The 23,889-nt window shown below is 48.3% G+C and overlaps 1 protein-coding gene across 5 annotated transcripts in view; it reads left to right on the top strand.

Annotated features, from left to right (window-relative positions):
- rfx6 (regulatory factor X, 6) overlaps positions 1-23,889 on the top strand; it is a 128,889-nt gene that overhangs the window by 9,875 nt on the left and 95,125 nt on the right. For all 5 annotated transcript variants that reach the window (XM_072499409.1, XM_072499412.1, XM_072499411.1 and 2 more), the window contains exons 8-10: positions 10,601-10,678; positions 10,797-10,910; positions 11,801-11,850. In XM_072499409.1, the coding sequence (XP_072355510.1) occupies positions 10,601-10,678; positions 10,797-10,910; positions 11,801-11,850 (242 nt within the window). The remainder of the gene's footprint in view (positions 1-10,600; positions 10,679-10,796; positions 10,911-11,800; positions 11,851-23,889) is intronic.

The raw sequence follows: 23,889 nt of genomic DNA, 5'->3' as shown, positions 1-23,889 counted from the left end.
TAGCAGCTTCAGGGAATTAGTTACACCAAAGATTGGAGATAGATGGGTAACTGTTAGCGGGACTGGGAAGAAGCACTCAGTGCAGGGATCCCCTGCGGTCGTTCCCCTGAGTAACAAGTATACCGCTTTGGATACTTGTGTGGGGGGGGGACTTACCAGGGGTAAGCCATGGGGTACGGGCCTCTGGCACGGAGTCTGTCCCTGTTGCTCAGAAGGGAATGGGGGAGAGGAGTAGAGCATTAGTAATTGGGGACTCGATAGTCAGGGGCACGGATAGGAGATTTTGTGGGAGCGAGAGAGACTCACGTTTGGTATGTTGCCTCCCAGGTGCAAGGGTACGTGATGTCTCGGATCGTGTTTTCCGGGTCCTTAAGGGGGAGGGGGAGCAGCCCCAAGTCGTGGTCCACATTGGCACTAACGACATAGGTAGGAAAGGGGACAAGGATGTCAGGCAGGCTTTCAGGGAGCTAGGATGGAAGCTCAGAACGAGAACAAACAGAGTTGTTATCTCTGGGTTGTTGCCCGTGCCACGTGATAATGAGATGAGGAATAGGGAGAGAGAGCAATTAAACACGTGGCTACAGGGATGGTGCAGGCGGGAGGGATTCAGATTTCTGGATAACTGGGGCTCTTTCTGGGGAAGGTGGGACCTCTACAGAGAGGATGGTCTACATCTGAACCTGAGGGGCACAAATATCCTGGGGGGGAGATTTGTTCGTGCTCTTTGGGGGGGTTTAAACTAATGCAGCAGGGGCATGGGAACCTGGATTGTAGTTTTAGGGTACGGGAGAATGAGAGTATAGAGGTCAGGAGCACAGATTTGACGTCGCAGGAGGGGGCCAGTGTTCAGGTAGGTGGTTTGAAGTGTGTCTACTTCAATGCCAGGAGTATACGAAATAAGGTAGGGGAACTGGCAGCATGGGTTGGCACCTGGGACTTCGATGTTGTGGCCATTTCGGAGACATGGATAGAGCAGGGACAGGAATGGATGTTGCAGGTTCCGGGGTTTAGGTGTTTTAGTAAGCTCAGAGAAGGAGGCAAAAGAGGGGAGGAGTGGCGCTGCTAGTCAAGAGCAGTATTACGGTGGTGGAGAGGGTGCTAGATGGGGACTTTTCTTCCGAGGTAGTATGGGCTGAGGTTAGAAACAGGAAAGGAGAGGTCACCCTGTTGGGAGTTTTCTATAGGCCTCCAAATAGTTCTAGGGATGTAGAGGAAAGGATGGCGAAGATGATTCTGGATAGGAGCGAAAGCAACAGGGTAGTTATTATGGGAGACTTTAACTTTCCAAATATTGACTGGAAAAGATATAGTTCGAGTACATTAGATGGGTCGTTTTTTGTACAATGTGTGCAGGAGGGTTTCCTGACACAATATGTTGACAGGCCAACAAGAGGCGATGCCACTTTGGATTTGGTTTTGGGTAATGAACCAGGCCAGGTGTTGGATTTGGAGGTAGGAGAGCACTTTGGGGACAGTGACCATAATTCGGTGACGTTTACGTTAGTGATGGAAAGAGATAAGTATACACTGCAGGGCAAGAGATATAGCTGGGGGAAGGGCAATTATGATGCCATTAGACATGACTTGGGGGGGATAGGTTGGCGAAGTAGGCTGCAAGTGTTGGGCACACTGGATAAGTGGAGCTTGTTCAAGCTACAGCTAGTGCGCGTTCTGGATAAATACGTACCGGTCAGGCAGGGAGGAAGGCGTCGAGCGAGGGAACCGTGGTTTACCAAAGAAGTGGAATCTCTTGTTAAGAGGAAGAAGGAGGCCTATGTGAAGATGAGGTGTGAAGTTTCAGTTGGGGCGATGGATAGTTACAAGGTAGCGAGGAAGGATCTAAAGAGAGAGCTAAGACGAGCAAGGAGGGGACATGAGAAGTATTTGGCAGGTAGGATCAAGGAAAACCCAAAAGCTTTCTATAGGTATGTCAGGAATAAAAGAATGACTAGGGTAAGAGGAGGGCCAGTCAAGGACAGGGATGGGAAGTTGTGTGTGGAGTCTGAAGAGATAGGCGAGATACTGAATGAATATTTTTCATCAGTATTCACTCAGGAAAATGATAATGTTGTGGAGGAGAATGCTGAGACCCAGGCTATTAGAATAGATGGCATTGAGGTACGTAGGGATGAGGTGTTGGCAATTCTGGACAGGCTGAAAATAGATAAGTCCCCGGGGCCTGATGGGATTTATCCTAGGATTCTCTGGGAGGCCTGGGAAGAGATTGCTGGGCTTTTGGCTTTGATTTTTATGTCATCATTGGCTACAGGAATAGTGCCAGAGGACTGGAGGTTAGCAAATGTGGTCCCATTGTTCAAAAAGGGGAGTAGAGACAACCCAGGCAACTATAGACCGGTGAGCCTCACGTCTGTTGTGGGTAAAGTCTTGGAGGGGATTATAAGAGACAAGATTTATAATTACCTAGATAGGAATAATATGATCAGGGATAGTCAACATAGCTTTGTGAAGGGTAGGTCATGCCTCACAAACCTTATAGAATTCTTTGAGAAGATGGCTGAACAGGTAGACGAGGGTAGAGCAGTTGATGTGGTGTATATGGATTTCAGTAAAGCGTTTGATAAGGTTCCCCACGGTAGGCTATTGCAGAAAATACGGAGGCTGGGGATTGAGGGTGATTTAGAGATGTGGATCAGAAATTGGCTAGCTGAAAGGAGACAGAGGGTGGTGGTTGATGGGAAATGTTCAGAATGGAGTTCAGTTACAAGTGGCGTACCACAAGGATCTGTTCTGGGGCTGTTTGTCATTTTTATCAATGACCTAGAGGAGGGCGCAGAAGGGTGGGTGAGTAAATTTGCGGACGACACTAAAGTCGGTGGTGTTGTCGACAGTGTGGAAGGATGTAGCAGGTTACAGAGGGACATAGATAAGCTGCAGAGCTGGGCTGAGAGGTGGCAAATGGAGTTTAATGTAGAGAAGTGTGAGGTGATTCACTTTGGAAGGAATAACAGGAATGCGGAATATTTGGCTAATGGTAAAGTTCTTGGAAGTGTGGATGAGCAGAGGGATCTAGGTCTCCATGTACATAGATCCCTGAAAGTTGCCACCCAGGTTGATAGGGTTGTGAAGAAGGCCTATCGAGTGTTGGACTTTATTGGTAGAGGGATTGAGTACCGGAGTCATGAGGTCATGTTGCAGCTGTACAAAACTCTGGTACGGCCGCATTTGGAGTATTGCGTACAGTTCTGGTCACCGCATTATAGGAAGGACGTGGAAGCTTTGGAGTGGGTGCAGAGGAGATTTACCAGGATGTTGCCTGGTATGGAGGGAAAATCTTATGAGGAAAGGCTGATGGACTTGAGGTTGTTTTCGTTGGAGAGAAGAAGGTTAAGAGGAGACTTAATAGAGGCATACAAAATGATCAGGGGGTTAGATAGGGTGGACAGTGAGAGTCTTCTCCCGCGGATGGAAATGGCTAGCACGAGGGGACATAGCTTTAAACTGAGGGGTAATAGATATAGGACAGAGGCCAGAGGTAGGTTCTTTACTCAAAGAGTGGTGAGGCCGTGGAGTGCCCTACCTGCAACAGTAGTGAACTCGCCAACATTGAGGGCATTTAAAAGATTATTGGATCAGCATATGGATGATAATGGCATAGTGTAGGTTAGATGGCTTTTTGTTTCGGTGCAACATCGTGGGCCGAAGGGCCTGTATATAGTTCCATAGTTCCATAGAATTTACAGTGCAGAAGGAGGCCATTCGGCCCATCGAGTCTGCACCGGCTCTTGGAAAGAGCACCCTACCCAATCCCACACCACCCTATCCCCATAACCCAGTAACCCCACTCAACCAACACTAAGGGCAATTTTGGACACTAAGGGCAATTTAGCATGGCCAATCCACCTAACCTGCACATCTTTGGACTGTGGGAGGAAACCGGAGCACCCGGAGGAAACCCACGCACACACGGGGAGAACGTGCAGACTCCGCACAGACAGTGACCCAGCCGGGAATCGAACCTGGGACCTTGGAGCTGTGAAGCAATTGCGCTAACCGCTATGCTACCGTGCTGCCCCATTGTATCATTCTATGTTCTATGTTCTATGTTCTATGTTATGCTGGCTCTGTATAAAATGTTTGTTAGGCCACTGCTAGAGTATTGTGTGCAGTTCTGGAATCCACATTATAGGAGGGATGTGACAGCATTGGAAAGGGTGCAGAGGAGAATTACCAGGATGTTGCCTGGGCTGGAGAGTGTTGGTTATGAAGAGAGATTGGATACACTTGTATTGTTTTCCTTGGAGCATAGGAGACTGAGGGGGGAGATGATTGAGATGTATAAAATTATGAGGGGCTTGATAGAGTAGACAAGAAGAAACTTTTCCCCTTGGTGGAGGGGTCAATGACAAGGACCATGGGCGGGATTCTCCGACCCCCCGCCGGGTCGGAGAATCGCCGGTTGTCGGCGTGAATCCCACCCCCGTCGTCCTCCAAATTCTCTGGCCCCCCAAAAATCGGCCCGGCATGAGTCGCGCCGCCCGCCTCGGAGAATGACTGGGTCCGGCGCGACTCAATGGGCCCCGGGGCTGCCCGAATTCTCCGGCCCGCGATGGACCGAAGTCCCGTCCGTCTTTTGCCAGTCCCGCCGGCGTAAATTGGAGTAGGTCCTTACCGGCAGGAGCTGGCGGCGCGGGGGGCCTCCGGGGTTCTTTGGGGGGTGCAGGAGATCTGGTCCCGGGAGGTGCCCCCACGGTGGCCTGGCCCGCGATCGGGGCCCATCAATCCGCGGGCGGGCCTGTGCCGTGGGGGCACTCTATTCTCCGCACCGGAGGTTGTACCGGTCCGCCATTCTCGGTGCGGAAACAAAGCCCTCTGCACATGCGCGGGATTGACGTCAGCACACGCTGGCGCTCCCGCACGTGTGCCAACTCACGCCGGCCGGCAGAGGGCCGGTTGGCGTGGCGCCAAGACCCTTTCCCGCCGGCCGGCGGGGCGCAAACTACTCCGGGGCGGGCCTAGCTCCTGAAGGTGCGGAGGGTTCCGCACCTTTGGGGTGGCCCGACGCCGGAGTGGTTCACGCCACTCTGTCCCGCTGGAGTTGCCCGCTTTGCCGATTACGGAAGAATCCCACCCCATAGATTTTAGGTAATGTAAGGGGTTTAGAGGGGATGTGAGGGAAAACCTTTTTACCCAGAGGGTAGTGAGAGCTTGGAATTTGCTGCCTGAAAGGGTGGTGGAGGCAGAGACCCTGATAACATTTAAGAAGCATTTAGATGTGCACTTGTGATCCCAAGGCATACAAGATTATGGCCAATTGTTGGAAAATGGAATTCGAACAGTTAGATGGTTGTTTTTGACCGGCGCAGACGCGATGGGCCGAAGGACCTTCTTTGTGCTGTATGATTCTATGACTTAATGACTCTAAGTGTTCTATCAGTCTTTAAAATGTGCACATGTATGCCTAGAAATTGAACCACACCCTTGCTGATTTTTCAGGTGCCTGCATTGCATGTGAACCACGTACCAGATTGGGCCGGGTTGATTTATTTGTGTCTAGGGCATTCTCCAGAATGATTCAGAAAGCTCATTCCAATATTTAGTTAAGGTACTTATGCTGGCTGTCATAAAAAGGTCTGCATCCAACTTGCCATGCAATAAACGTGAGCAAAAATTAATTGTCAGCTAGGCCTGTGCAGAAGCGATATTTAAAGGACTCACCCCTCCACATAGGTTAGCTGCTTCTTCTTCCCTCTTGGGCTGCTGGTTAACTTTTGGACTTGGTTAAAATTGTTGGCTATTTTTTCAATTTTGCAGATTAATTCTGATATCTGGGATCAGCTTTGTGGTGGTGTTGCTTCTGTCTGCTTCGCAAACAGTTTATTGCAGTCATGGATGGTCTTGTTGTCGGCCTTCGGCGCAGGAAGAGAAGAAAGGGGAGCAAAGAAGATAGGGGAGAGAATAAGTAGGTGGGAGAAGAGGGAGGAGAATGTGACTGGCAGGAGAACAAACCATAGCAGGTCACTTGAGAAAAATAAACAGCTATTTTTCACCTTAACTTACATTGACGACAACCTACAATCTGCAGTTGGGAAACAATACTAAAAGCTGATTCATTTTTCCCCTATCTGCTTGCTGAGTGTGCAGAGCTCTGGGTGTTCATATTGAATGTTCATTACTCCAAGTTGCATACAACAAATAAACTGTTAATATGCAGTCTTTACAAATTTTAATTATCCTCATAAAGCATTGTTTTTATGTGAATATTTATTTCCAAGACAATATCAACCACTTTGGTTCTCCAGTGTCAATGTATTGTTGCTAACTTTTGGTTGGTTCAATTGGCTCTGTTTTATAACCTTTGCTCTCGAGTCGCCGGGTATCTTTACGAGGTTCAAGTTCAAGTAATGATCAATAACTCAAAACACCGATTAGTAAGATTTAAATCAAAGCACATTTATTATACACAGTAATCGCTACTCATGCACAAATTCTACGTCTAAGCTACTTCTAGTTCTAACAGGCCTATACTTAGCTTCGGACTGGCTGACCAGGTCAGGGGAACAAATGGCCTTTCGTTCAGGTTCTGAGTCTGCGGGATTCGAAGTTGGTACGGATTGGTAGCTAGGAGTGCCTATCTCGTAGCGAGCGTTGACTTAAGACTTACTGGATCTCAGCGGCAGTTGAACCGGTCACGGTCAAGGTTGGTTCGCGTTGCTGAGTGACCCGGTCAAGAAGAAAGATTCAAACTTGGGGGCTTAACATTATAGTCCCCAGGGGCTTCCCGCCTTTCGGGGCGGACCCTGTACCCGGTTCCAGGTGATTGGACTTCGTTCCAATCGCTTGGTTCGATTTCTCCAATACTGGAGCGGTTCCCTGATCGATGGGCGGTCTTGAGGTGTTTGTTAACCTCTTTTGTGTTGGCTCCTGCTGGCGCCGGGGAGTCTGGCTTAGCTTTGTTTGTCCCAAATGTTCCAATTGTTCCCGGGGATCACTCATCAGTATGTAGATGGCTGCTACATTATTATGCAGATGGCTGCTTGTATCGATGCTGTCTGGGCTTTTGCAGAGTTTAATACACAGTAAACTTGCACCTGCTGGCAGGCAGAATTTCCCTGCAGCCTTTGCTGTTCTCCATTTTACATCGGGAGTTGGCCAACCCAGGTGGCTACAGTATTAAGTGTCTTGATTGAGTATTGCCATCACTTAATTGGAGCATTTAAAAATGAAGAGCAGACTTGAGCTTTACTTCATTTAAATAAAATACATTGAGATTCCCATATTTAGGACCTTAATGTAGTGTGCTGTTGTGATGCATGGTGTAGGCTGCTGCCTTGATTTATTGTGGACTCAGTTACATTCTGTGATTGAAAACAAAATCCTATGGATACTGGCAATCTAAAATAAAAATAGAAAAACTCAGCAGGTCCAGCCATATCTGTGAAGCGAGAATAGAGGGCACGATTCAGCAGACATAAAACAAAGTCCGTTTCTGGGATCATTTGGCGGAGTATTTCTTGGCACTTTGTCGGTTTTATGGGTCTTGGAGAGTTTCTCCATGCTGAGACCATGGGCGTCATGGGACCCCCCGCCGGGTCGGAGAATCGCCGGGGGCTGCCGTGAATACCGCCCCCGCCGGTTGCCGAAGTCTCCGTCACCGGAGATTCGGCGGGGGCGCGAATCGCGCCGTGCCAGTTGGCAGGCCCCCCCGCTCGATTCTCCGGCCCGGATGGGCCGAAGTCCCGCCGATAAATTGCTTCTCCCGCCGGTGTAAATTAAAGCACCTATTTACTGGCGGGACAAGGTGGCGCGGGCGGGCTCCAGGGTCCTGGGGGGGGCGCGGGGCGATCTGACCCCAGGGGGTGCCCCCACAGTAGCCTGGCCCACGATCGGGGCCCACCGATCCGCGGGCGGACCTGTGCCGTGGGGGCACTCTTTCCCTTCCGCTTCCGCCACGGTCTCCACCATGGCGGAGGCGGAAGAGACACCCTCCACTGCGCATGCGCGGGAAACTGTCAGCGGCCGCTGACGCTCCCGTGCATGCACTGCCCCGACATGTCATTTCTGCGCCAGCTGGCGGGGTAACAAAGGCCGTTTCTGCCAGCTGGCGGGGCGGAAATTCCTCCGGCGTTGGCCTAGCCCCTCAATGTTGGGGCTCGGCCCACAAAGATGCGGAGCATTCCGCACCTTTGGGGCGGCGCGATGCCCGTCTGATTGGCGCCGTTTTGGGCGCCAGCCGGCGGACATCGCGCCGTTTCGGGAGAATTTCGCCCCATACTTTAGTGATTCCCCACACTGGCGAGCAGATCTCGCCAGCAGCACCAGCTCCTCGCAGGTTAGGGCACCATTTTGGGTGGCAGCCCCAATTTCTACACCCCCCTTTTAGTCACCCTTCCTCAACTTTCTGGAGCCTCCCCCCCATAACTTTCTAGTGGCACCTGGAACCTCTTTTCAGATCCCTTCTAATAGGCAAGCTGCCTCCGGTCCCTGGCAATGCCAACTTGGCACCTGGGCACCTTGTCTCTGTCAGCCAAGCAACGTGGAAGCAACCTAGCACCGTGGCAGTGCCACCAAGTCATCCTGGCAACATGAGGGCGCCACTGCCAGAGTGCCAGGTTGATAGTACCAATGCACCCAGGTACCGGGGGAGTGCCAGGGTACCACTTGGCCTGTCCACAACCACCAGGGGATCTTTAATGGCCTGTGAAACCTAATCGCAAGGTAGTCATGCCAGGTCCACGTTTGTAGAAACCAGTGCTAAACGGCGCCCAGTCGAGGTCTTGCAGGTGCCGCCGTTGACTGGGCTGCAGGTGAGTGGTGTCTGGGTATTTAATTATGCTGACCTGAATCACCCAGTGAGGGCGTGATCCAAATTGCACCGGGGGCAGCGAGTTGGGTGACTCGCGGTTGGCCCGGTGCAGAGCCTGATTTGGGGCTCCTGCAAAATTCATCCATTGTCACTGACTTTGTGCCGGGTGTAACGCGGTGACTGAATCGTGCCCAGATTTAACATTTTGAATCCAACGTGATTCTGAACCGAAGTCTCAGATGCAGAGCATTAACTCTGTTTCTCTCTTCACAGATGCTGGTTGGTTTACCAGCATTTTCTATTTTTATGTTCTGTAATCTTAGCGCCTACGCTAGAGTGGTCAGTATCCAGGGGAAGGTTTGTGAGCTGATAACTACTCTGAGACTCGATACAATAAATCCAATATAATTGAGACCATAAGGTGCAGCTCCAGTGTCAATCCTGGAAAAATTTGAATGATGGCAGTTTGGGTGTGGGGGTGGTGGTTGGAGGTCGGGGAGCTGGGGCAGGTCAGAGGGGTGTGGGGTGGGTGGGTTGGAGTTTTGGGGTCAGGACGGGGTGTTAGCTCGGGTCCACAGATCGGGTCTGGGGTTCAGGTACGCAGGTGGAATTGGAACCGGGGGAGGGGAGGGGAGTTTGTGTCAGGGTGAGGGGTGTGGGCTCCTGGGAGGTAATCCTTAGGGGGTCCTGGTGATGGAGAAAACTTTGGGGGTGGGGGGGGGGATGTAGTCCGGAGTATGAGAGGAGTCCGCTGGGGAGAGGGGGGGCAGAGAGTAATGTCTGGGGTGGAGCCCCGTGGGAGGGTCGGGGTGTGGGTGAATCCTTTTGGGCTATTAGTCTGGGTTTTTAAAATAGTTACCCAGAAGTTAGAAGAGGATTTTAATATTTCTAACATTTTCTTAGGGACCACTAGTGTAACACTAGCAGAACCAGGGTGACACAGTAGCACTGTGGATAGCACTGTTCGATTTCCAGCTTGGGTCACTGTCTGTGTGGAGTCTGCACGTTCTCTCTGTGTGTGCCTGGGTTTCCTCCAGGTGCTCCGGTTTGCTCCCACAAGTCCCAAAAGATGTGCTGTTAGATGAATTGGATATTCTGAATTCTCCTTTGTGTACCCGAACAGACGCCTGAATTTGGCAACTAGGGGCTTTTCACAGTAACTTCATTGCAGTGTTAATGTAAGCCTACTTGTGACAATAAAGGATATTATTAAGACATCACATTCTTGGACTGTTCCTAACGCAATTGTCTTGGGGAAGTTAGTGTTTCTGGGCAATTGCCATGCAAACCCTCACCTTTAACATTCTGGCAGGGATTCCCCAGAGTATTTTCGACATCCAGATCGAGGAGCTCCGAAGTTATGGCCCAATCCCTTTGGAAATGCAAAGAAGAAGAAAACGGACTGGAAATTATTCTTGGAAATAGTAGTGGATGAATCCTTAAACACTCAATTACAGTTGTTTATCAGTTATTTTAAAATACTGTATTACCACTTTATTTTGATTTATTGAACCGGATTTTTACTCCAGCAAAAATAGGGACTGTTTGAACTCACCACTGAGTGGGTTTAGGTTCCTGCCATGTGTGAATCACATCCTGCCCCCTAAACCTCCAGGGATGGGACAAGGGGGCAGCGGGGGATCTCATAAGTTCATCACTCGTAATTCCCTCAAATACTTGTTGAATTGATCGGGGCCATTATATACCTACCTGGTTACAGCTGCAACCACAGGACACCCAGCAGTGAGAGCTTAAACATTGAGTAAGTGTGAGGTGTTAGGGAAGAATTCCAGACTGTCATCCTAATATAATTAACAGTAATTTGTTTCAACACAGGTAGACACACTAATTATGATGTACAAAACTCATTGCCAATGCATCTTGGATAATGCAATCAATGGAAACTTTGAAGAGGTGAGATTATAAAACTATCAGTTATTGTCTGACTTTCGTTATGCATGCCTAAGAAACATTAAAAGAACACTGAATCCAAAAGGTATGATAAATGTATTCTGTCGGACATGGTTTTCAGATTCAGAACTTTTTATTACACTTTTGGCAAGGGATGCCTGACCATCTTCTTCCATTGCTGGAGAACCCTGTCATCATTGATATATTCTGCGTATGTGACTCCATACTCTACAAAGTGAGTATAAAATAAATAAATCAGATACATATAAAAGGTGAAGCATGCTGTAAGTGTGACCCAGTTAACTCCCTTGTAGCACGGGAAGGTGTTGCAATCCAGAATTCTGTCCAACTAGTCTTAAGGTTAGAATTTCCACTTTAGGTGTGATCGGCAATTTGGGCACAAATCACACTTGAAGCAGTGCTGTTTTTCAAGTCATATTGTGGTTCAGATGTCTGCCTAAAATCACCCATGAACCAGTGCTATCAGTCAGCATAACAAATTATATTTTCTTCCTTGTGTTATTAAACATTAAGTGATGTACTCAAGGGTGATAAACTGGTACAGTAAGTTATATTATTAAAGCTGGAAATGGATTTTTGACAAAAATATAAAGCATTTTAATCGAAGTGTCGAGTCCACCACATGTGAGAACCTTGATTTTAAATCACAGATAATTGTACTTTCTATTTACTGGTTTAATTGGTGTATGCTGGTCAGTTTTTTAGTAAATGATTTTTAAAAATATTTGGAAAGTTTTAAAACACATACTGGTACCTTTATGCCAGTAAAAAAAACCCAGCATAATTTGGAAAATGTCTCAAACTGAAGTAAATGGGTGCAACTGGTGACTGCTCACATGCTCAAATTAAAAAATAATCATTCATGCATGAAGAACATGAGATCAATGTAGTCAAAGAAGACATCTCCATCACATATTAAAATTGGCTGTTGATACATGACCTTCCAGAACTTAGGTCCAGAGGTTTGTAATTTTTCACTGATAGCTTGTTAACTATGCCTTCATAGAATTTGAAGATATTTGTTCCAGATATGCTGGTGATCTGTAAAATTCGCCTGCTTTTGAGTAAAATAAAAGTGTTATATTCCTTCATATTTCCCCCAAGGTCCTGACAGATGTGCTGATCCCAGCAACAATGCAAGAAATGCCAGAAAGGTAGGAATACGTGCTTGATGGTAAAATAAACAGAAAAAACACTTTAACTATCATAAAATTATGTATCAATAATGTGGATATGATAATTATATTACAAAGTTACATTCTGCAGAGAATTCAATTAAATATTTTATTTTCATTAATCAACCTCATTTGTGAATATTCAGTGCAACAATTACATAGAAACATACATAGAAAATAGAAGCAGGAGGAGGCCATTCGGCCTTTTGAGCCTGCTCCGCCATTCACTATGATCATGGAGGCTAATCAAGTTCAATACCCTGATCCAGCCTTACCCCTCCATATCCCTTCATCGCTTTAGCACCAAGAGCTATATCTAATTCCTTCTTGAAATTACAGAACACCATTTGTTGCACTGTTAGGTGATGAAAGAAACATCTTTATTATAGATCTATTTTTGTTGGATTTAAGAATTGGACAATTCTGAAAGAAAGAAATGCAGCGGAATGCTCTGTTTGAGAGACTAAGTGCTGACGCCGAGACTGAATCGTGAGTGTTCTATGTGGATGAAAACGGTGCCAGTCCTGGAGCGATTCAGGTCCTGTTAATGGGCTAGCATCAGTGCCACATAGAACTCGCATAATTCCAATGCATTCCAACCCTCATCCCAGCCAAGATGATGGCACTGGTTGGCTGGAGCATGCCCATCCCTTGATGGGTCGGCTGGGGCCAGGGGGTACTTGGGGGAGGGGGGGTGGTGTGCGGTGGCCTGGGGGGGCACCCATACAACCGATGGTGCTAAGTTCACAGTGGGCAGTCAGTGGCATGTGCAGTCACATGGTGCCTTGCAGTCTGCGGAAATGGTGGTCCGAGCCCACCCGCCCCGACACCACGTCCCACCTCCTGGGCTCCCCCACTACTCCCCCCAGTCCTGGCAGATGTCCCCAGCCAACTGACAATGGCACAACTGTCAGCACACTATAGCGATATTGGGCATTTTTCATTACCCCTCCCTCAGCAACCACGGCGCCTGTGTCCTAATTTTAAATTCCAGAAGTGAACCTTGCCGTTGATATTTCCTCTTGGCAGAGGTGGAGCTTCTTGAAAGGCCAGGAAATTGTCGGATGGGGCCGGTTTATGATATGCCAGTGGTGTTTACTGTACCATTTGCATGCCCACGTGTAGAAAGCATTCATGCCGCTGTTGAGGCACCTGAGCATTGCATTTCATTTTCCGCCCGGCGATAACTCCATTTTCAGTTGACGCCGAATTCTCCGCCCGATGATATTTCACGATTCCGGCGTCGCTGATGGAGAATCCCACCCCTGGTTCTTTTCATGACCACTGGAGCCCTGAACGTACTTTACAACTAATGAAACACATTTGAAGTGTAATCATTGTTGTAATGTAGGAAATGTAGGTAGCCAATTTGCACAGACTCCCACAAGCAGCAGTATAATGACCAGGTAATCTTTTTTTTAATATTGATTGATGGAGAAATATTGGCCATGACACTGGGGATAACTTCCCTGATTTTCTTTGAAAAAGTGTCATCCACCAGCGTAGGTAGATGGAGCCTCATTTTATTGTCTCATCTCCAATAGTCCTGCACTCCCTCATTACTACACTTGAGTGACAGTGTAGATTGACGTGGGACTTGAACCTGGAAGCTTGTGGCTCAGATGTGAGAGTATTATCAACTGACACTCTTTGAATTTTTATTTTAAAGAAAATGTTAATTATTATCTATCGTACTGTGCCTACAACTAATCAGTTCATTGCTTTATGGCAGTCAGAAAGAAGTATTTATTCACAACATCAGAATGTACATGTACAAACAAAGAAGGTTCAAGTTTATAACTACAGCAGCACTTCCAATGACAATTAACTACAGAAAAATCAATGAGAGATCATTTAGAGTGTAAACTTCAGAATTTTGGGATATCTCAGTTTCAGTAATTTTCCATTTAGTCCAATGCATATAGACTAGACTAGTCAAATTGGCAAGTGTAGCCTCGAGGGAGATTTCATAGAGTGCATGAGGGATTGTTTCTTTGAGCAATATGTTATGGAGCCAACCAGGGAACAGACTATTTTAGATTAATTATTAGTCCACAGATTGCAAGATAATGTATACAGCTCTACTTCGGCTCAGCTTCTCCACTTTGTGACGTTATCTACTGGAACTCCATAAGGTTGACATGGGGTTGGCACTCATCATTTTCCAGATGGTTAATTTCTAAAAACAAGGATGCTGCATAAAGTAGCGCATTCACATGGTGATATTGAAAATCCTGGACCTCCCTCCCTAACAGCACAGTGGGTGTACCTCAGAGACTGCAGTGGTTCAAGAAGACTGCCCACTCACCAACCACCTTCCCGAGGGCAACTAGGGATGGGAAATAAATGCTGGTCTGGCCAGTGACACCCACATCCCATAAATTAATTAAAAAAAAGATAACCTAAGATAGACGGAAGGGGCCATTGCAGAGACCATTTTGAAAAATTATTTCACGGGCTATAAACATGACTGGCTAGATCAGTATTTATTGCCTTTCCTTCATTGCCCCTCGGCAAGTGGTGGTGAGCCGCCTTCTTGAACCACTCCAGTCCATGCAGTGTAGGTATACCCACAGTGCTGCCGGGGAGGAACTTCCAGGATTTTGATCAAGAGATAGTTAAGGAACGGCGATAGTGTTTCAAGTCAGGATGGTGAGTGGCTTGGAGGGGAACTTTCAGATTGTGGTGCTCCCATACATTTGCTACCTTTGTCCTTCTAGGTGGTAAAGGTCGTTGGTTTGGAAGGTGCCTTCAAAGGAGCCTTGGTGAGGTGCTCCAGTGCATCTTGCAGACGTTACACACAGTGATCACTAGGTGTCAGGGGTGGAGGGACTAAATGTTGAAGATGGTGGAGGGTGCATCAGACTGCTTGTCCTATATGGTTTTGAAATTCTTGAGTGTTGTTGGAGCTGCACTAATGCAGGAAAGTCGAGACGATTCCATCATACTCGTGATTTGTGCCATGTAGATGGTGGACAGACTTTGGGAGTCAGGAGTTGAATTATTCTCTGCAGAATTTTCAGCCTCTGACCTGCTTTTGTAGCCACAGTATTTATATGGCCTGTCAAGTTCTGTTTCTGGTCGATGGTAATCCGCAAGATGTTGATAGTTTGGGATTCAGTAATGGTAATGCCATTGAATGTTAAGGGGAAATGATTGGAATCTCTCTTGTTAGAGATGGCCATTGCCTGGCACTTGTATGGTGCAAATGTTACTTACCACTTATCAGCATAAGTCTGAATATTGTCCAGGTCTTCTTCCATATGGGCAAGGATGGCTTCAGTATCTGAGGAGTCACGAATGGTGCTGAACATTGTGCAGTCATCCACAATATCCCCACTTCTGGTCCTATGATGGAAGGAAGGCTTTATGATTGATGAAGCAGCTGAAGATGGCTGGGCCTAGAATACTACCCTGAAGAACTCCTGCAGTGATGTCCTGGGATTGAAATAATTGACCTCTAACAACCATAACCATCTTCCTTTGTGGTAAGTATGGCTGCAACCAATGGAGAGTTTTCCCACCGATTTTCATTGACTCTAGATTTGATGCCATACATGATCAAATGCTGCCTTGATGTCGAAGGCAGTCATTCTCACCTCAAGTTCAGCTCTTTGTCCATGTTTGGACAAAGGAGCTGAGTGACCCTGGCGGAACCCAAACTGAGCATCTGTTATTGCTGAGTAAGTTCCGCTTGATTGTAACTATTGATGACTCCTTCCATCGCTTTACTGATGATCGCGCATCGACTGATGGGGCAGTAATTGGCTGGATTGGATTTGCCCTACTTTTTGTGTACAGGACTTCCCTGGGTAGTTTTCCACATTGCTAGATAGATATGTGTTGTATGGAACAACTTGGCTAGGGACGTGATTAGTTCTGGAACACAAATCTTCAGTACTATTACCGGAATGTTGTCAGTGCCCATAGCTTTTGCAGTTACACAGTTCCTTCAGCCTTCTTGATATCATGTGTAATGAATTGGATTAGCTGAAGACTGATATCTGTGATGCTGAGGACCTCCGGAGTGGCTGAGATGGATCATCCACTCGGCACTTCTGGCTGAATATTATTGTGAATGCTACAGCCTTGGTTTTTTGCACAGTGCTAGACTCCCCTGTCATGAAGATTGGGGATATTTGTGGAGCCGATTGCTCTGTTAGTTGTTTAATTCTCCACCACAATTCTTAACTGTATGTGACAGCACTGCAGAGTTTAAGATCTGAACCTTTGGTTGTAGGATTGCTTAGCTCAGCCTATTACTTGCTGCTTATGTTGTTTGCCATAGAATCAGCCCCTACCGCCCGGCACAAGCCCCCCCCCCCCAATCCTCACCTCCCATGAAGGGCCCCACTCAGTACCCTGGAAGCAATTGTAGGGGGGCTACTCTCACCCCCTTGCCCCATAGAAACATAGAGGGTAAGAGCAGGAGGTGACCATTCAGCCCTTCAAGCCTGCTCTGCCATTCATCACGATCATGGCTGATCATCCAACTCAAAAGCCTAATCCTGCCTTCCCTCCATATCCTTTGATCGCCTTCGCCCCAAGTGATATATCTAACTGCTTCTTGAAAACGTACAATGTTTTGGCTTGAACTACTTCCTGTGGTAATGAACCATTCTGGGTGAAGACATTTCTCCTCATCTCAGTCCTAAGAGGTCTACCCCATATCCTCAGACTGTGACCCATGGTTCTGGACACCCCAACATGGGGAATATCCTTAGTCCTGTTAGAATTTTATAGGTTCCTATGAGATCCTCCCACATTCTTCTGAACTCCAGTGAATACAATCCTAACTGACTCAATCACTCCTCATACGTCAGTCCCTCCATCCCAGGAATCAGTCTGGTAACCTTCGCTGCACCCCCTTTTAAGCAAGAATATCCTTCCTCAGAAAAGGAGACCAAAATTGCTCAAAGAATTCCAGGTGTAGCCTCACCAAGGCTCTGTATGATTGCAGCAAGACCTCTCTGCTCCTGCACTCAAATTCTCTCGCAATGAAGGTCAGCATACCATTTGTCTTATTTACTGCTTGCTGGACCTCCATGCTTACCTTCAGTGACTGGTCTCATTGCACATTTCCCTCTCCAAATTTATGACCATTCAGATAATAGTCTGCCTTCTCATTTTTGTGACCAAAGTGGGTAACCTCGCATTTATCCAAATTATACTTCATCTGCCATTCATTCGCCCACTCAGTAAATTTGTCCAATCACACTGAAGAATCTCTGCATCCTCCTCAGTGCTCATCCTCCAATTTTGTGTCCTATCACCGTACCCTGCGGTACCCCACTAGTCACTGCCTGCCATTTGGAAAAAGATCCGTTTATCTCTACTCTTTGTTTGCTGTCTGCCAATCAGTTTTCTATCCAGCTCAATACACTACCCCTAATGCCATGCGTTTTAATTTATCACGCTAATCACTTATGCGGTACTTTGTCAAAAGCCTTCTGAAAGTCCAAATAAATCACATCCACTGGCTCCCCCTCATCAATCCACCAGTGGTACCTGGCCACTTGTGGTGACTTGACCCCAAAATGGTAGTCGAAACATGTTGTTAATAAAGTTAATGAATAAAGTTAATCTCCTTTAATATATAAAAATAATGAAGGTTGAAATACAGTATGGACTCAAAAATGGGAGCATCTAGCTAAACATCGGTTAAAAGCAAATTACTGCGGATGCTGGAGTCTGAAACCAAAGAGAAAATGCTGGAAAATCTCAGCAGGTCTGGCAGCATCTGTAGGGAGAGAAAAGAGCTAACGTTTCGAGTCCAATGACTCTTTGTCAAAGCTAATAGACAGAGTAAGTGGGAAATATTTATACTGTGGAGCGAGAATGAAAGATGAGTCATAGCCACAGAAACCCAGGGAAACCGGATGCTAATGGCCACAGAAGCCAAGGGGAAAGAGTGTTAATGGCAGTCCCCAGAGAGAACAAAAGATGTGAAAGGCCAAACAGCAGAGAAACTAACATCAGAGGGTGAACTGTGATAGATGTAGGGTAAGGAAAGGTTGATAAGATGGGGGGTGGGGGGTTAATATATATTAAGAAAGACAAGAAAGAGAGAAATGGTAAAAGACAATTAAAATGAAATGGGATGAAAATAAATGGGTCAAGGTGGGGGAGAGCTAACCATCTGAAGTTGTTGAATTCGATGTTGAGACCGGAAGGCTGTAGCGTGCCTAACCGGAATATGAGATGTTGTTCCTCCAGTTTGCGTTGAGCTTCACTGGAACATTGTAGCAGGCCAAGAACAGACAATTGGGCATGGGAGCAGAGTCTTTTGTTAAAATGGCAAGCAACAGGAAGGTCAGGGATCTGAATGCACACAGACCGAAGGTGCTCAGCAAAGAGATCACCCCACCCAGTCTGCGTTTGGTCTCTCCGATACAGAGGAGACCACATTGGGAGCAGCAAATGCAATAGACCAAATTGGAAGAGATGCAAGTGAAACACTGCTTAACCTGGATTGAGTGTTTTGGGCCCGGGATGTTAAGCATAGAAGAGGTAAAGGGGCAGTTGTTACAACTTTTCTGCGATTGCATGGGTAGGTGCCATGGGTGATGGGAGAGGTACCGAGTATGGTGGAGGAGTGGACTAGATTATCTCGGCGGAAACGGTCTCTGCGGAATGCTTAGAGAGGGAGTGAAGGGAAGATGTGTTTGGTGGTGGCATCACGCTGGAGTTGGCGAAAAGAGCGGAGGATTATGCTTTGCATTCGGAGGCTGGTGGGATGAAATGTGAGAACGAGGGGGACTCTATCTTTGTTCTGGGAGGGAGGGGAGGGGGCTAGGGTAGTGGCGCAGGAGATGGACCGCACACTGTTGAGGGACCTGTCAACAACTGTAGGAGGAAAATCATGGTTCGGGAAGAAGGAATACATTTTCGAAGCACCATTTTGGAAAGTGGTATCATTGGAACAAATGCGACAGGGGCGAAGGAGTTGAGAGAAAGGGATGGAGTCCTTACAGGGTGTAGGGTGCAAAGAGCTGCCGTCCAGATAGCTGTGGGAGTCAGTGGGCTTGTAGTGGATTCCAGATAGCTGTGATAGCTAAACATCGAATTAACAGTAACGGGAAGGAATTGAACAACGGCAGTTAACGATGAATATACACAGGTAGCAACAACTAATGATGTCACAGCACTTACTGATGACATCAGCAATGGATTTAAATAAGATGCATTATCATAACACTTGATAACACCAGCCCTCAGATGCAAACCGCTAAGTCCCTATTCCTCAGTACTTGCACTAATTCACGCCCACGTGTCTCCCGGCTGGGGGAAGCTGGGACATCCCAGGAGACAGGGGAAGCGGGTGCCCTGGTTGTAAATGAGATTCAATTTAGGGATAATGACCTATTTGCATGTTCCCACAAGGTCTGGGCCGGAACCTCGTCAGGGACCTTTGGAAACCTTGTCGGGGCTGGCGGGGTGGACCGGAAGAATCGCAATGTGTTTCGCGACCAGCATGAAACACATTTTTTGCCCAATTCACCGGACCATTGGATTCCCGCATCTGGCGGTCGGCCCCAGGGAATTCCCCCGAAAGGAAGACGGTGGCATTGTGGTATTGTCACTGGGCTAGTAAACCAGACATCCAGGGTAATTGCTCTTGGGGCCAAGTTCGAATCTCACCACGGCAGATGGTGAAATTTGAATTCAATCAAACAATCTGGAATTAAAAGGCTGATTATGACCATGAAATCATTGATGATTGTTGTAAAAATCCATCTGGTTCACTAATGGATTTTAGGGAAGGAAATCTGCTGGCCTTCCCTGGTCTGGCCTACATGTGACTCTTTAAAAACAAAATGCCACTCAGTTTAAGGGCAATTAGGAAGGGGCAACAAATGCTGGCTTTGGCTGCGACGTCCACATCCCATGAAAGAATTTTCAAAAAGGCTCAGAATAAAGCATTAACAGTGGAACACAGTTAAAACAAGCATGCATCTCACCATGCTGGAACACAATAATATTCCAGTGGGCAGCACTAGAAATCAAGGAAAATAAAAGAAACCTATTGCGGTGCTGAAAATCTGAAATTAAGCAGAAAATGCTGAATAAACTCAGCAGGTCTGACAGCGTCTGTGGAGTGAGAAACACTTGCGTCCAGATGACATTTCTACAGAACCTTCCATAGAAGAGTCATAAGAACTCAAAACGTTAACACTGGCCGTGATTTAATAAAACAAAACTGCGTCCTGTTTTGGGCACGAGCAGCAGGGTGTTTCTCTAAACCTGCAGCACCAAGACAACTCCGCTATCAACCGGGACAGTGTCAGGATGGCACTGCCAGGGTGTCCGGGTGGCATCAGGGGTACCAGGCTACCACCCCACACAGAGCCCGACCACCCGGTGGCCTCCGATTGCCTGAGAGACCCCCCCCTCCAAGTGCCGTTACGCATGGTCCATGTTTGTGAAAACCAGCATTAAACGACGCCAAGGCGAGGTATCCCAGGCGTGGGCGTTCGCTCTGGGCCTTGGCAGACTCTGGCGGAGACCTCTTTAAGTGAAGCTAACTGCTCACTTAAATATGCAAATCTGGATCCCGCCCAGTGAGGGCGAAATCCAGATCGTGAAATCTCACGAGATCTCGTTAGGTGCAGCCAGGCCTGCTTAGTTTATCCAGCATGCCCAGGAGCCAATCCCCCATCCGGGAGTGCATCTCGAACATGTCAGGAATCATCGGGTGGGCCAGGATGAAGGTGCCGTGCACACTGCCTGGGTATCAGGCGCAGACTTGCATGATGCGCATCTGATGGTCACACATCAGCTGTTCATCGAGTCGAACTGCTTTCAGTCTGTGTAGAGCGGCCTGTAATCTGCAGGTGCTCGTAGGGAAACATGTATCCCCTCGACCACCCCCTGGACAAAGGCAAATTGGCGATGATGGCGAACCTCACTGCCATTCTGGTGGGCTCGGTCCACATTGAAATGGATGTATTGCACTGACCGGGCATATAGGGCCTCCGTGACAGCGGCATGCACCCATGCACCAAGGTCTGTGAGAACCCGGACAGGTCCCCACTCAGTGCCTGGAAGGACCCCGTGGCGTAAAGGTTCAGGGCGACCGTCACCTTGACAGCCACCAGGAGCGAGTGTACTCCTCCATTCTCCCACAGTGCCAGGTGTGACATGACCTGGTAGATATGTCGCACTGTCTCCCTGCTCAGCCGGAGTCTTCGATGGCATACCCGATCCGGCAGATCCTCGAATGACAGCTGCTGCCGGTGCATGGGAGGCCTCATGCGGTGCCTCCTTTGCACCTTCTCCTCCTTCTTGGCCTCTTGGACGGCCAGCTCTCCAGCCTGGGCGGCTGCGTCCTGTTCCTCTGAGGCATGCTCTGCTGCTGCACACTCCGCTGCTGCATGCTTCGCTGATGTGTGACCATCAGATGCGCATCATGCAAGTCTGCGCCTGATACCCAGGCAGTGTGCACGGCACCTTCATCCTGGCCCACCCGATGATTCCTGACATGTTCGAGATGCACTCCCGGATGGGGGATTGGCTCCTGGGCGACAGGGGCTATCCACTGCTGTCGTGGCTGATGACGCTTATCGGGAGGACACTAACCAACATCGAATGTCGTGACCAGGGGTATGATGGAGTGGTGCTTCGGCATCCTGAAGATGTCCAAAGATGTGCAGGTTAGGCGGACTGGCCTCTGTGTGGGATTATGCGGATAGGGCCGGGAACTGGACCTAGATAGGGTGCTCTTCCAGAGGGTCAATGCAGTCTTGATGGGCTGAATGGCCTCCTTCTGCACTGTAGGGATTCTATGCAGTTCAGGTGCATGGACCGCTCTGAAGGGGTCCTCCATTATGACACTGAGAGGGTCTTCCGCATCGTGGTGGCCTGCTGCACAACATTGCGCAACTGAGGGGCGATGTGCCTGAGGAGCTACATGAACGCTAGGCCTCGTCCGACGAGGAAGATTTGGGGGGGCAGGGATGGACAGGAGGCAGGCACAGGAGGCCGCACGATGTGTGTGCCAGAGCTGACGCACACGGGATGCTCTGATCGCCTCCAGGTTCGCAATTACTAGGGGAGGGGGGAATGGGACAGGGGCATTTACACCGCATTACACCAGCCCGTCCCTCACACCCATCTGACATAGCACCGAGGCAGTTTGTCACAGTGTTGAGGCTGTTTTCTGTGCACAAATATTTACAGATATGTGCCCTAGCCCCTACAACTAAACTGTGCCCTGCACCCGTGCATCTTAACTGGTGTCTAACTTTTGGGCCTTACGGGCCTTAATGCTATGTCAGGTGGATCCCCAGATGGTACATCAGGAGTGGAGGTGGCCTGCTATGATTCTCACGCTGTGACCTGGGTGCCCTTTGGCGGGCGGCTTCTGGTGTGACCGGGCCTGGAGGGGCCCGGCTTCTACTCGGGTGTCTCGGGTGGCGTGGTGCCACCCTGTTCTGCCGCTGCCCACCAGATGCGCCAGGGACAGGAGGGGGGAGTCCGAGGCGCTGCAGTGTTCCGGATGCATGGTCAGCACCACATCCTGCTCCGTACGTGGTTGGACTCCTCCAACTGCATCTGCAGGTGCTGGATGCTCGACGACAATCCCTCATATTGCCCCTGGCTCTCCGGCGGTTATGGGCAGACCTCTCCTGGGGTATTTGGTGGCGGGTGGTGGTTCGGACGCCCTCTGGGCGGGGGGGGAGGGGGGGGTGGTGTTGCGGGTGTGTGGGATGGGGTTAGTGCCAGGGACACAATGCTGGCTACTCACCCTGGTCGCCCTGAGCAGGTCGTAAAAGTTTCTTCCGGCATTACTGGCCGTTCCGGATGGTATTGCTTCTGGCGCTGACCGCCTCTACCATCTGCGCCCAGGCACGGCGAACAGTGGCAGTTACAACCTCCTTCCCGGGCTGAGATACAGGGTCAACTGCCTCTCCTCCACTGAGTCCGGGAGGGTCTCGAGCTCAGCATCAATGAATCCTGGGGCCACTCTACTTGCTGCCATCTTGATGGTGTGTGTGGGGAGTGCAGTGTGTATATGTGTATATATGTCAGCCTCCTGAGTGCCAATTCGCGAAACCAATGAATCCCGCACCATTTCTCATTGGAATCGATTGTGTTCCATGTGGTGCCGGTCCTAGCCCCTTAACAATGACTGAATCGGTCCAGGTGCGGCGCCAATTTTGCTGTTGCGGAAGTCCACGAATCCTGCCACGACATCAACACTTAGTCTCAGGAATGGAAGGGGCCGGGGACATTCAATCTGTGTTGTATATAAGGTCTGACTGTTAAGATCGGTTGGGAATAATCGGGAGCTGTGTATTTTCGTCTTGTAAATAAACCTATGTTTCTTTGTCACAACTCGGTGCAGACTCTCCATGGTACAATGAAAAGATAGATGTCATTTTTCTCAGCCAGCAGCTCTTGCTCTCATTAACCTACCATGTTCAAACATGCATCACTTTGGAGGTGGGAACATCTGCTGGCTGTGACTATGATGATGTGGTAAGGCCAATGTAAACAGGCAGGTTCTCCGTGGATTTTTGATAGACTAAATAACGCACTCTTGTTGACAGACTGCTTTTTCAAAAGTTAATTTATGGGAAGTGAGCATTGTTGGTTATGCCGATATTGATTGCCCATCCCTAATTGCCCCTGAGAAGTGGTGATGAACTGCCTTCTTGGACTGCTGTTCAATGTGGTGCAGGTGCACCCACGGTGCTGGTAGGAGGGGAGTTTCAGGATGATGACCCAGCGCTCCCTTAAATACAATCAGAGGGAAGTGCAGTGCAATTTGCCAAATGTGATTTTGCCAGATAAATGAACAGAGGGTGAATTGAAATTGTTGGTGCCAGTTTTGGACTGAACTGCTCAAACACTTATTACAAGTTTGCATATGCATTTTATTTGCATAATAATAGCTAATTTGTTATTATAACTGCGACATACCCCAAAATTATTTATTGACACATTGAACCTTCAAGTGAGTTAAGTAAAAAGGGATATACAAGCCAAAGATGGCCAAGAATATAAATTCTGTGA

This window comes from Scyliorhinus torazame, chromosome 4, assembly GCF_047496885.1.
Source record: "Scyliorhinus torazame isolate Kashiwa2021f chromosome 4, sScyTor2.1, whole genome shotgun sequence".
In the NCBI taxonomy this organism is placed as follows: Eukaryota; Metazoa; Chordata; class Chondrichthyes; order Carcharhiniformes; family Scyliorhinidae; genus Scyliorhinus; species Scyliorhinus torazame.
The sequence above is the reverse complement of the archived record's forward strand: the minus strand, read 5'-3'. Positions and strand labels throughout refer to the sequence as shown.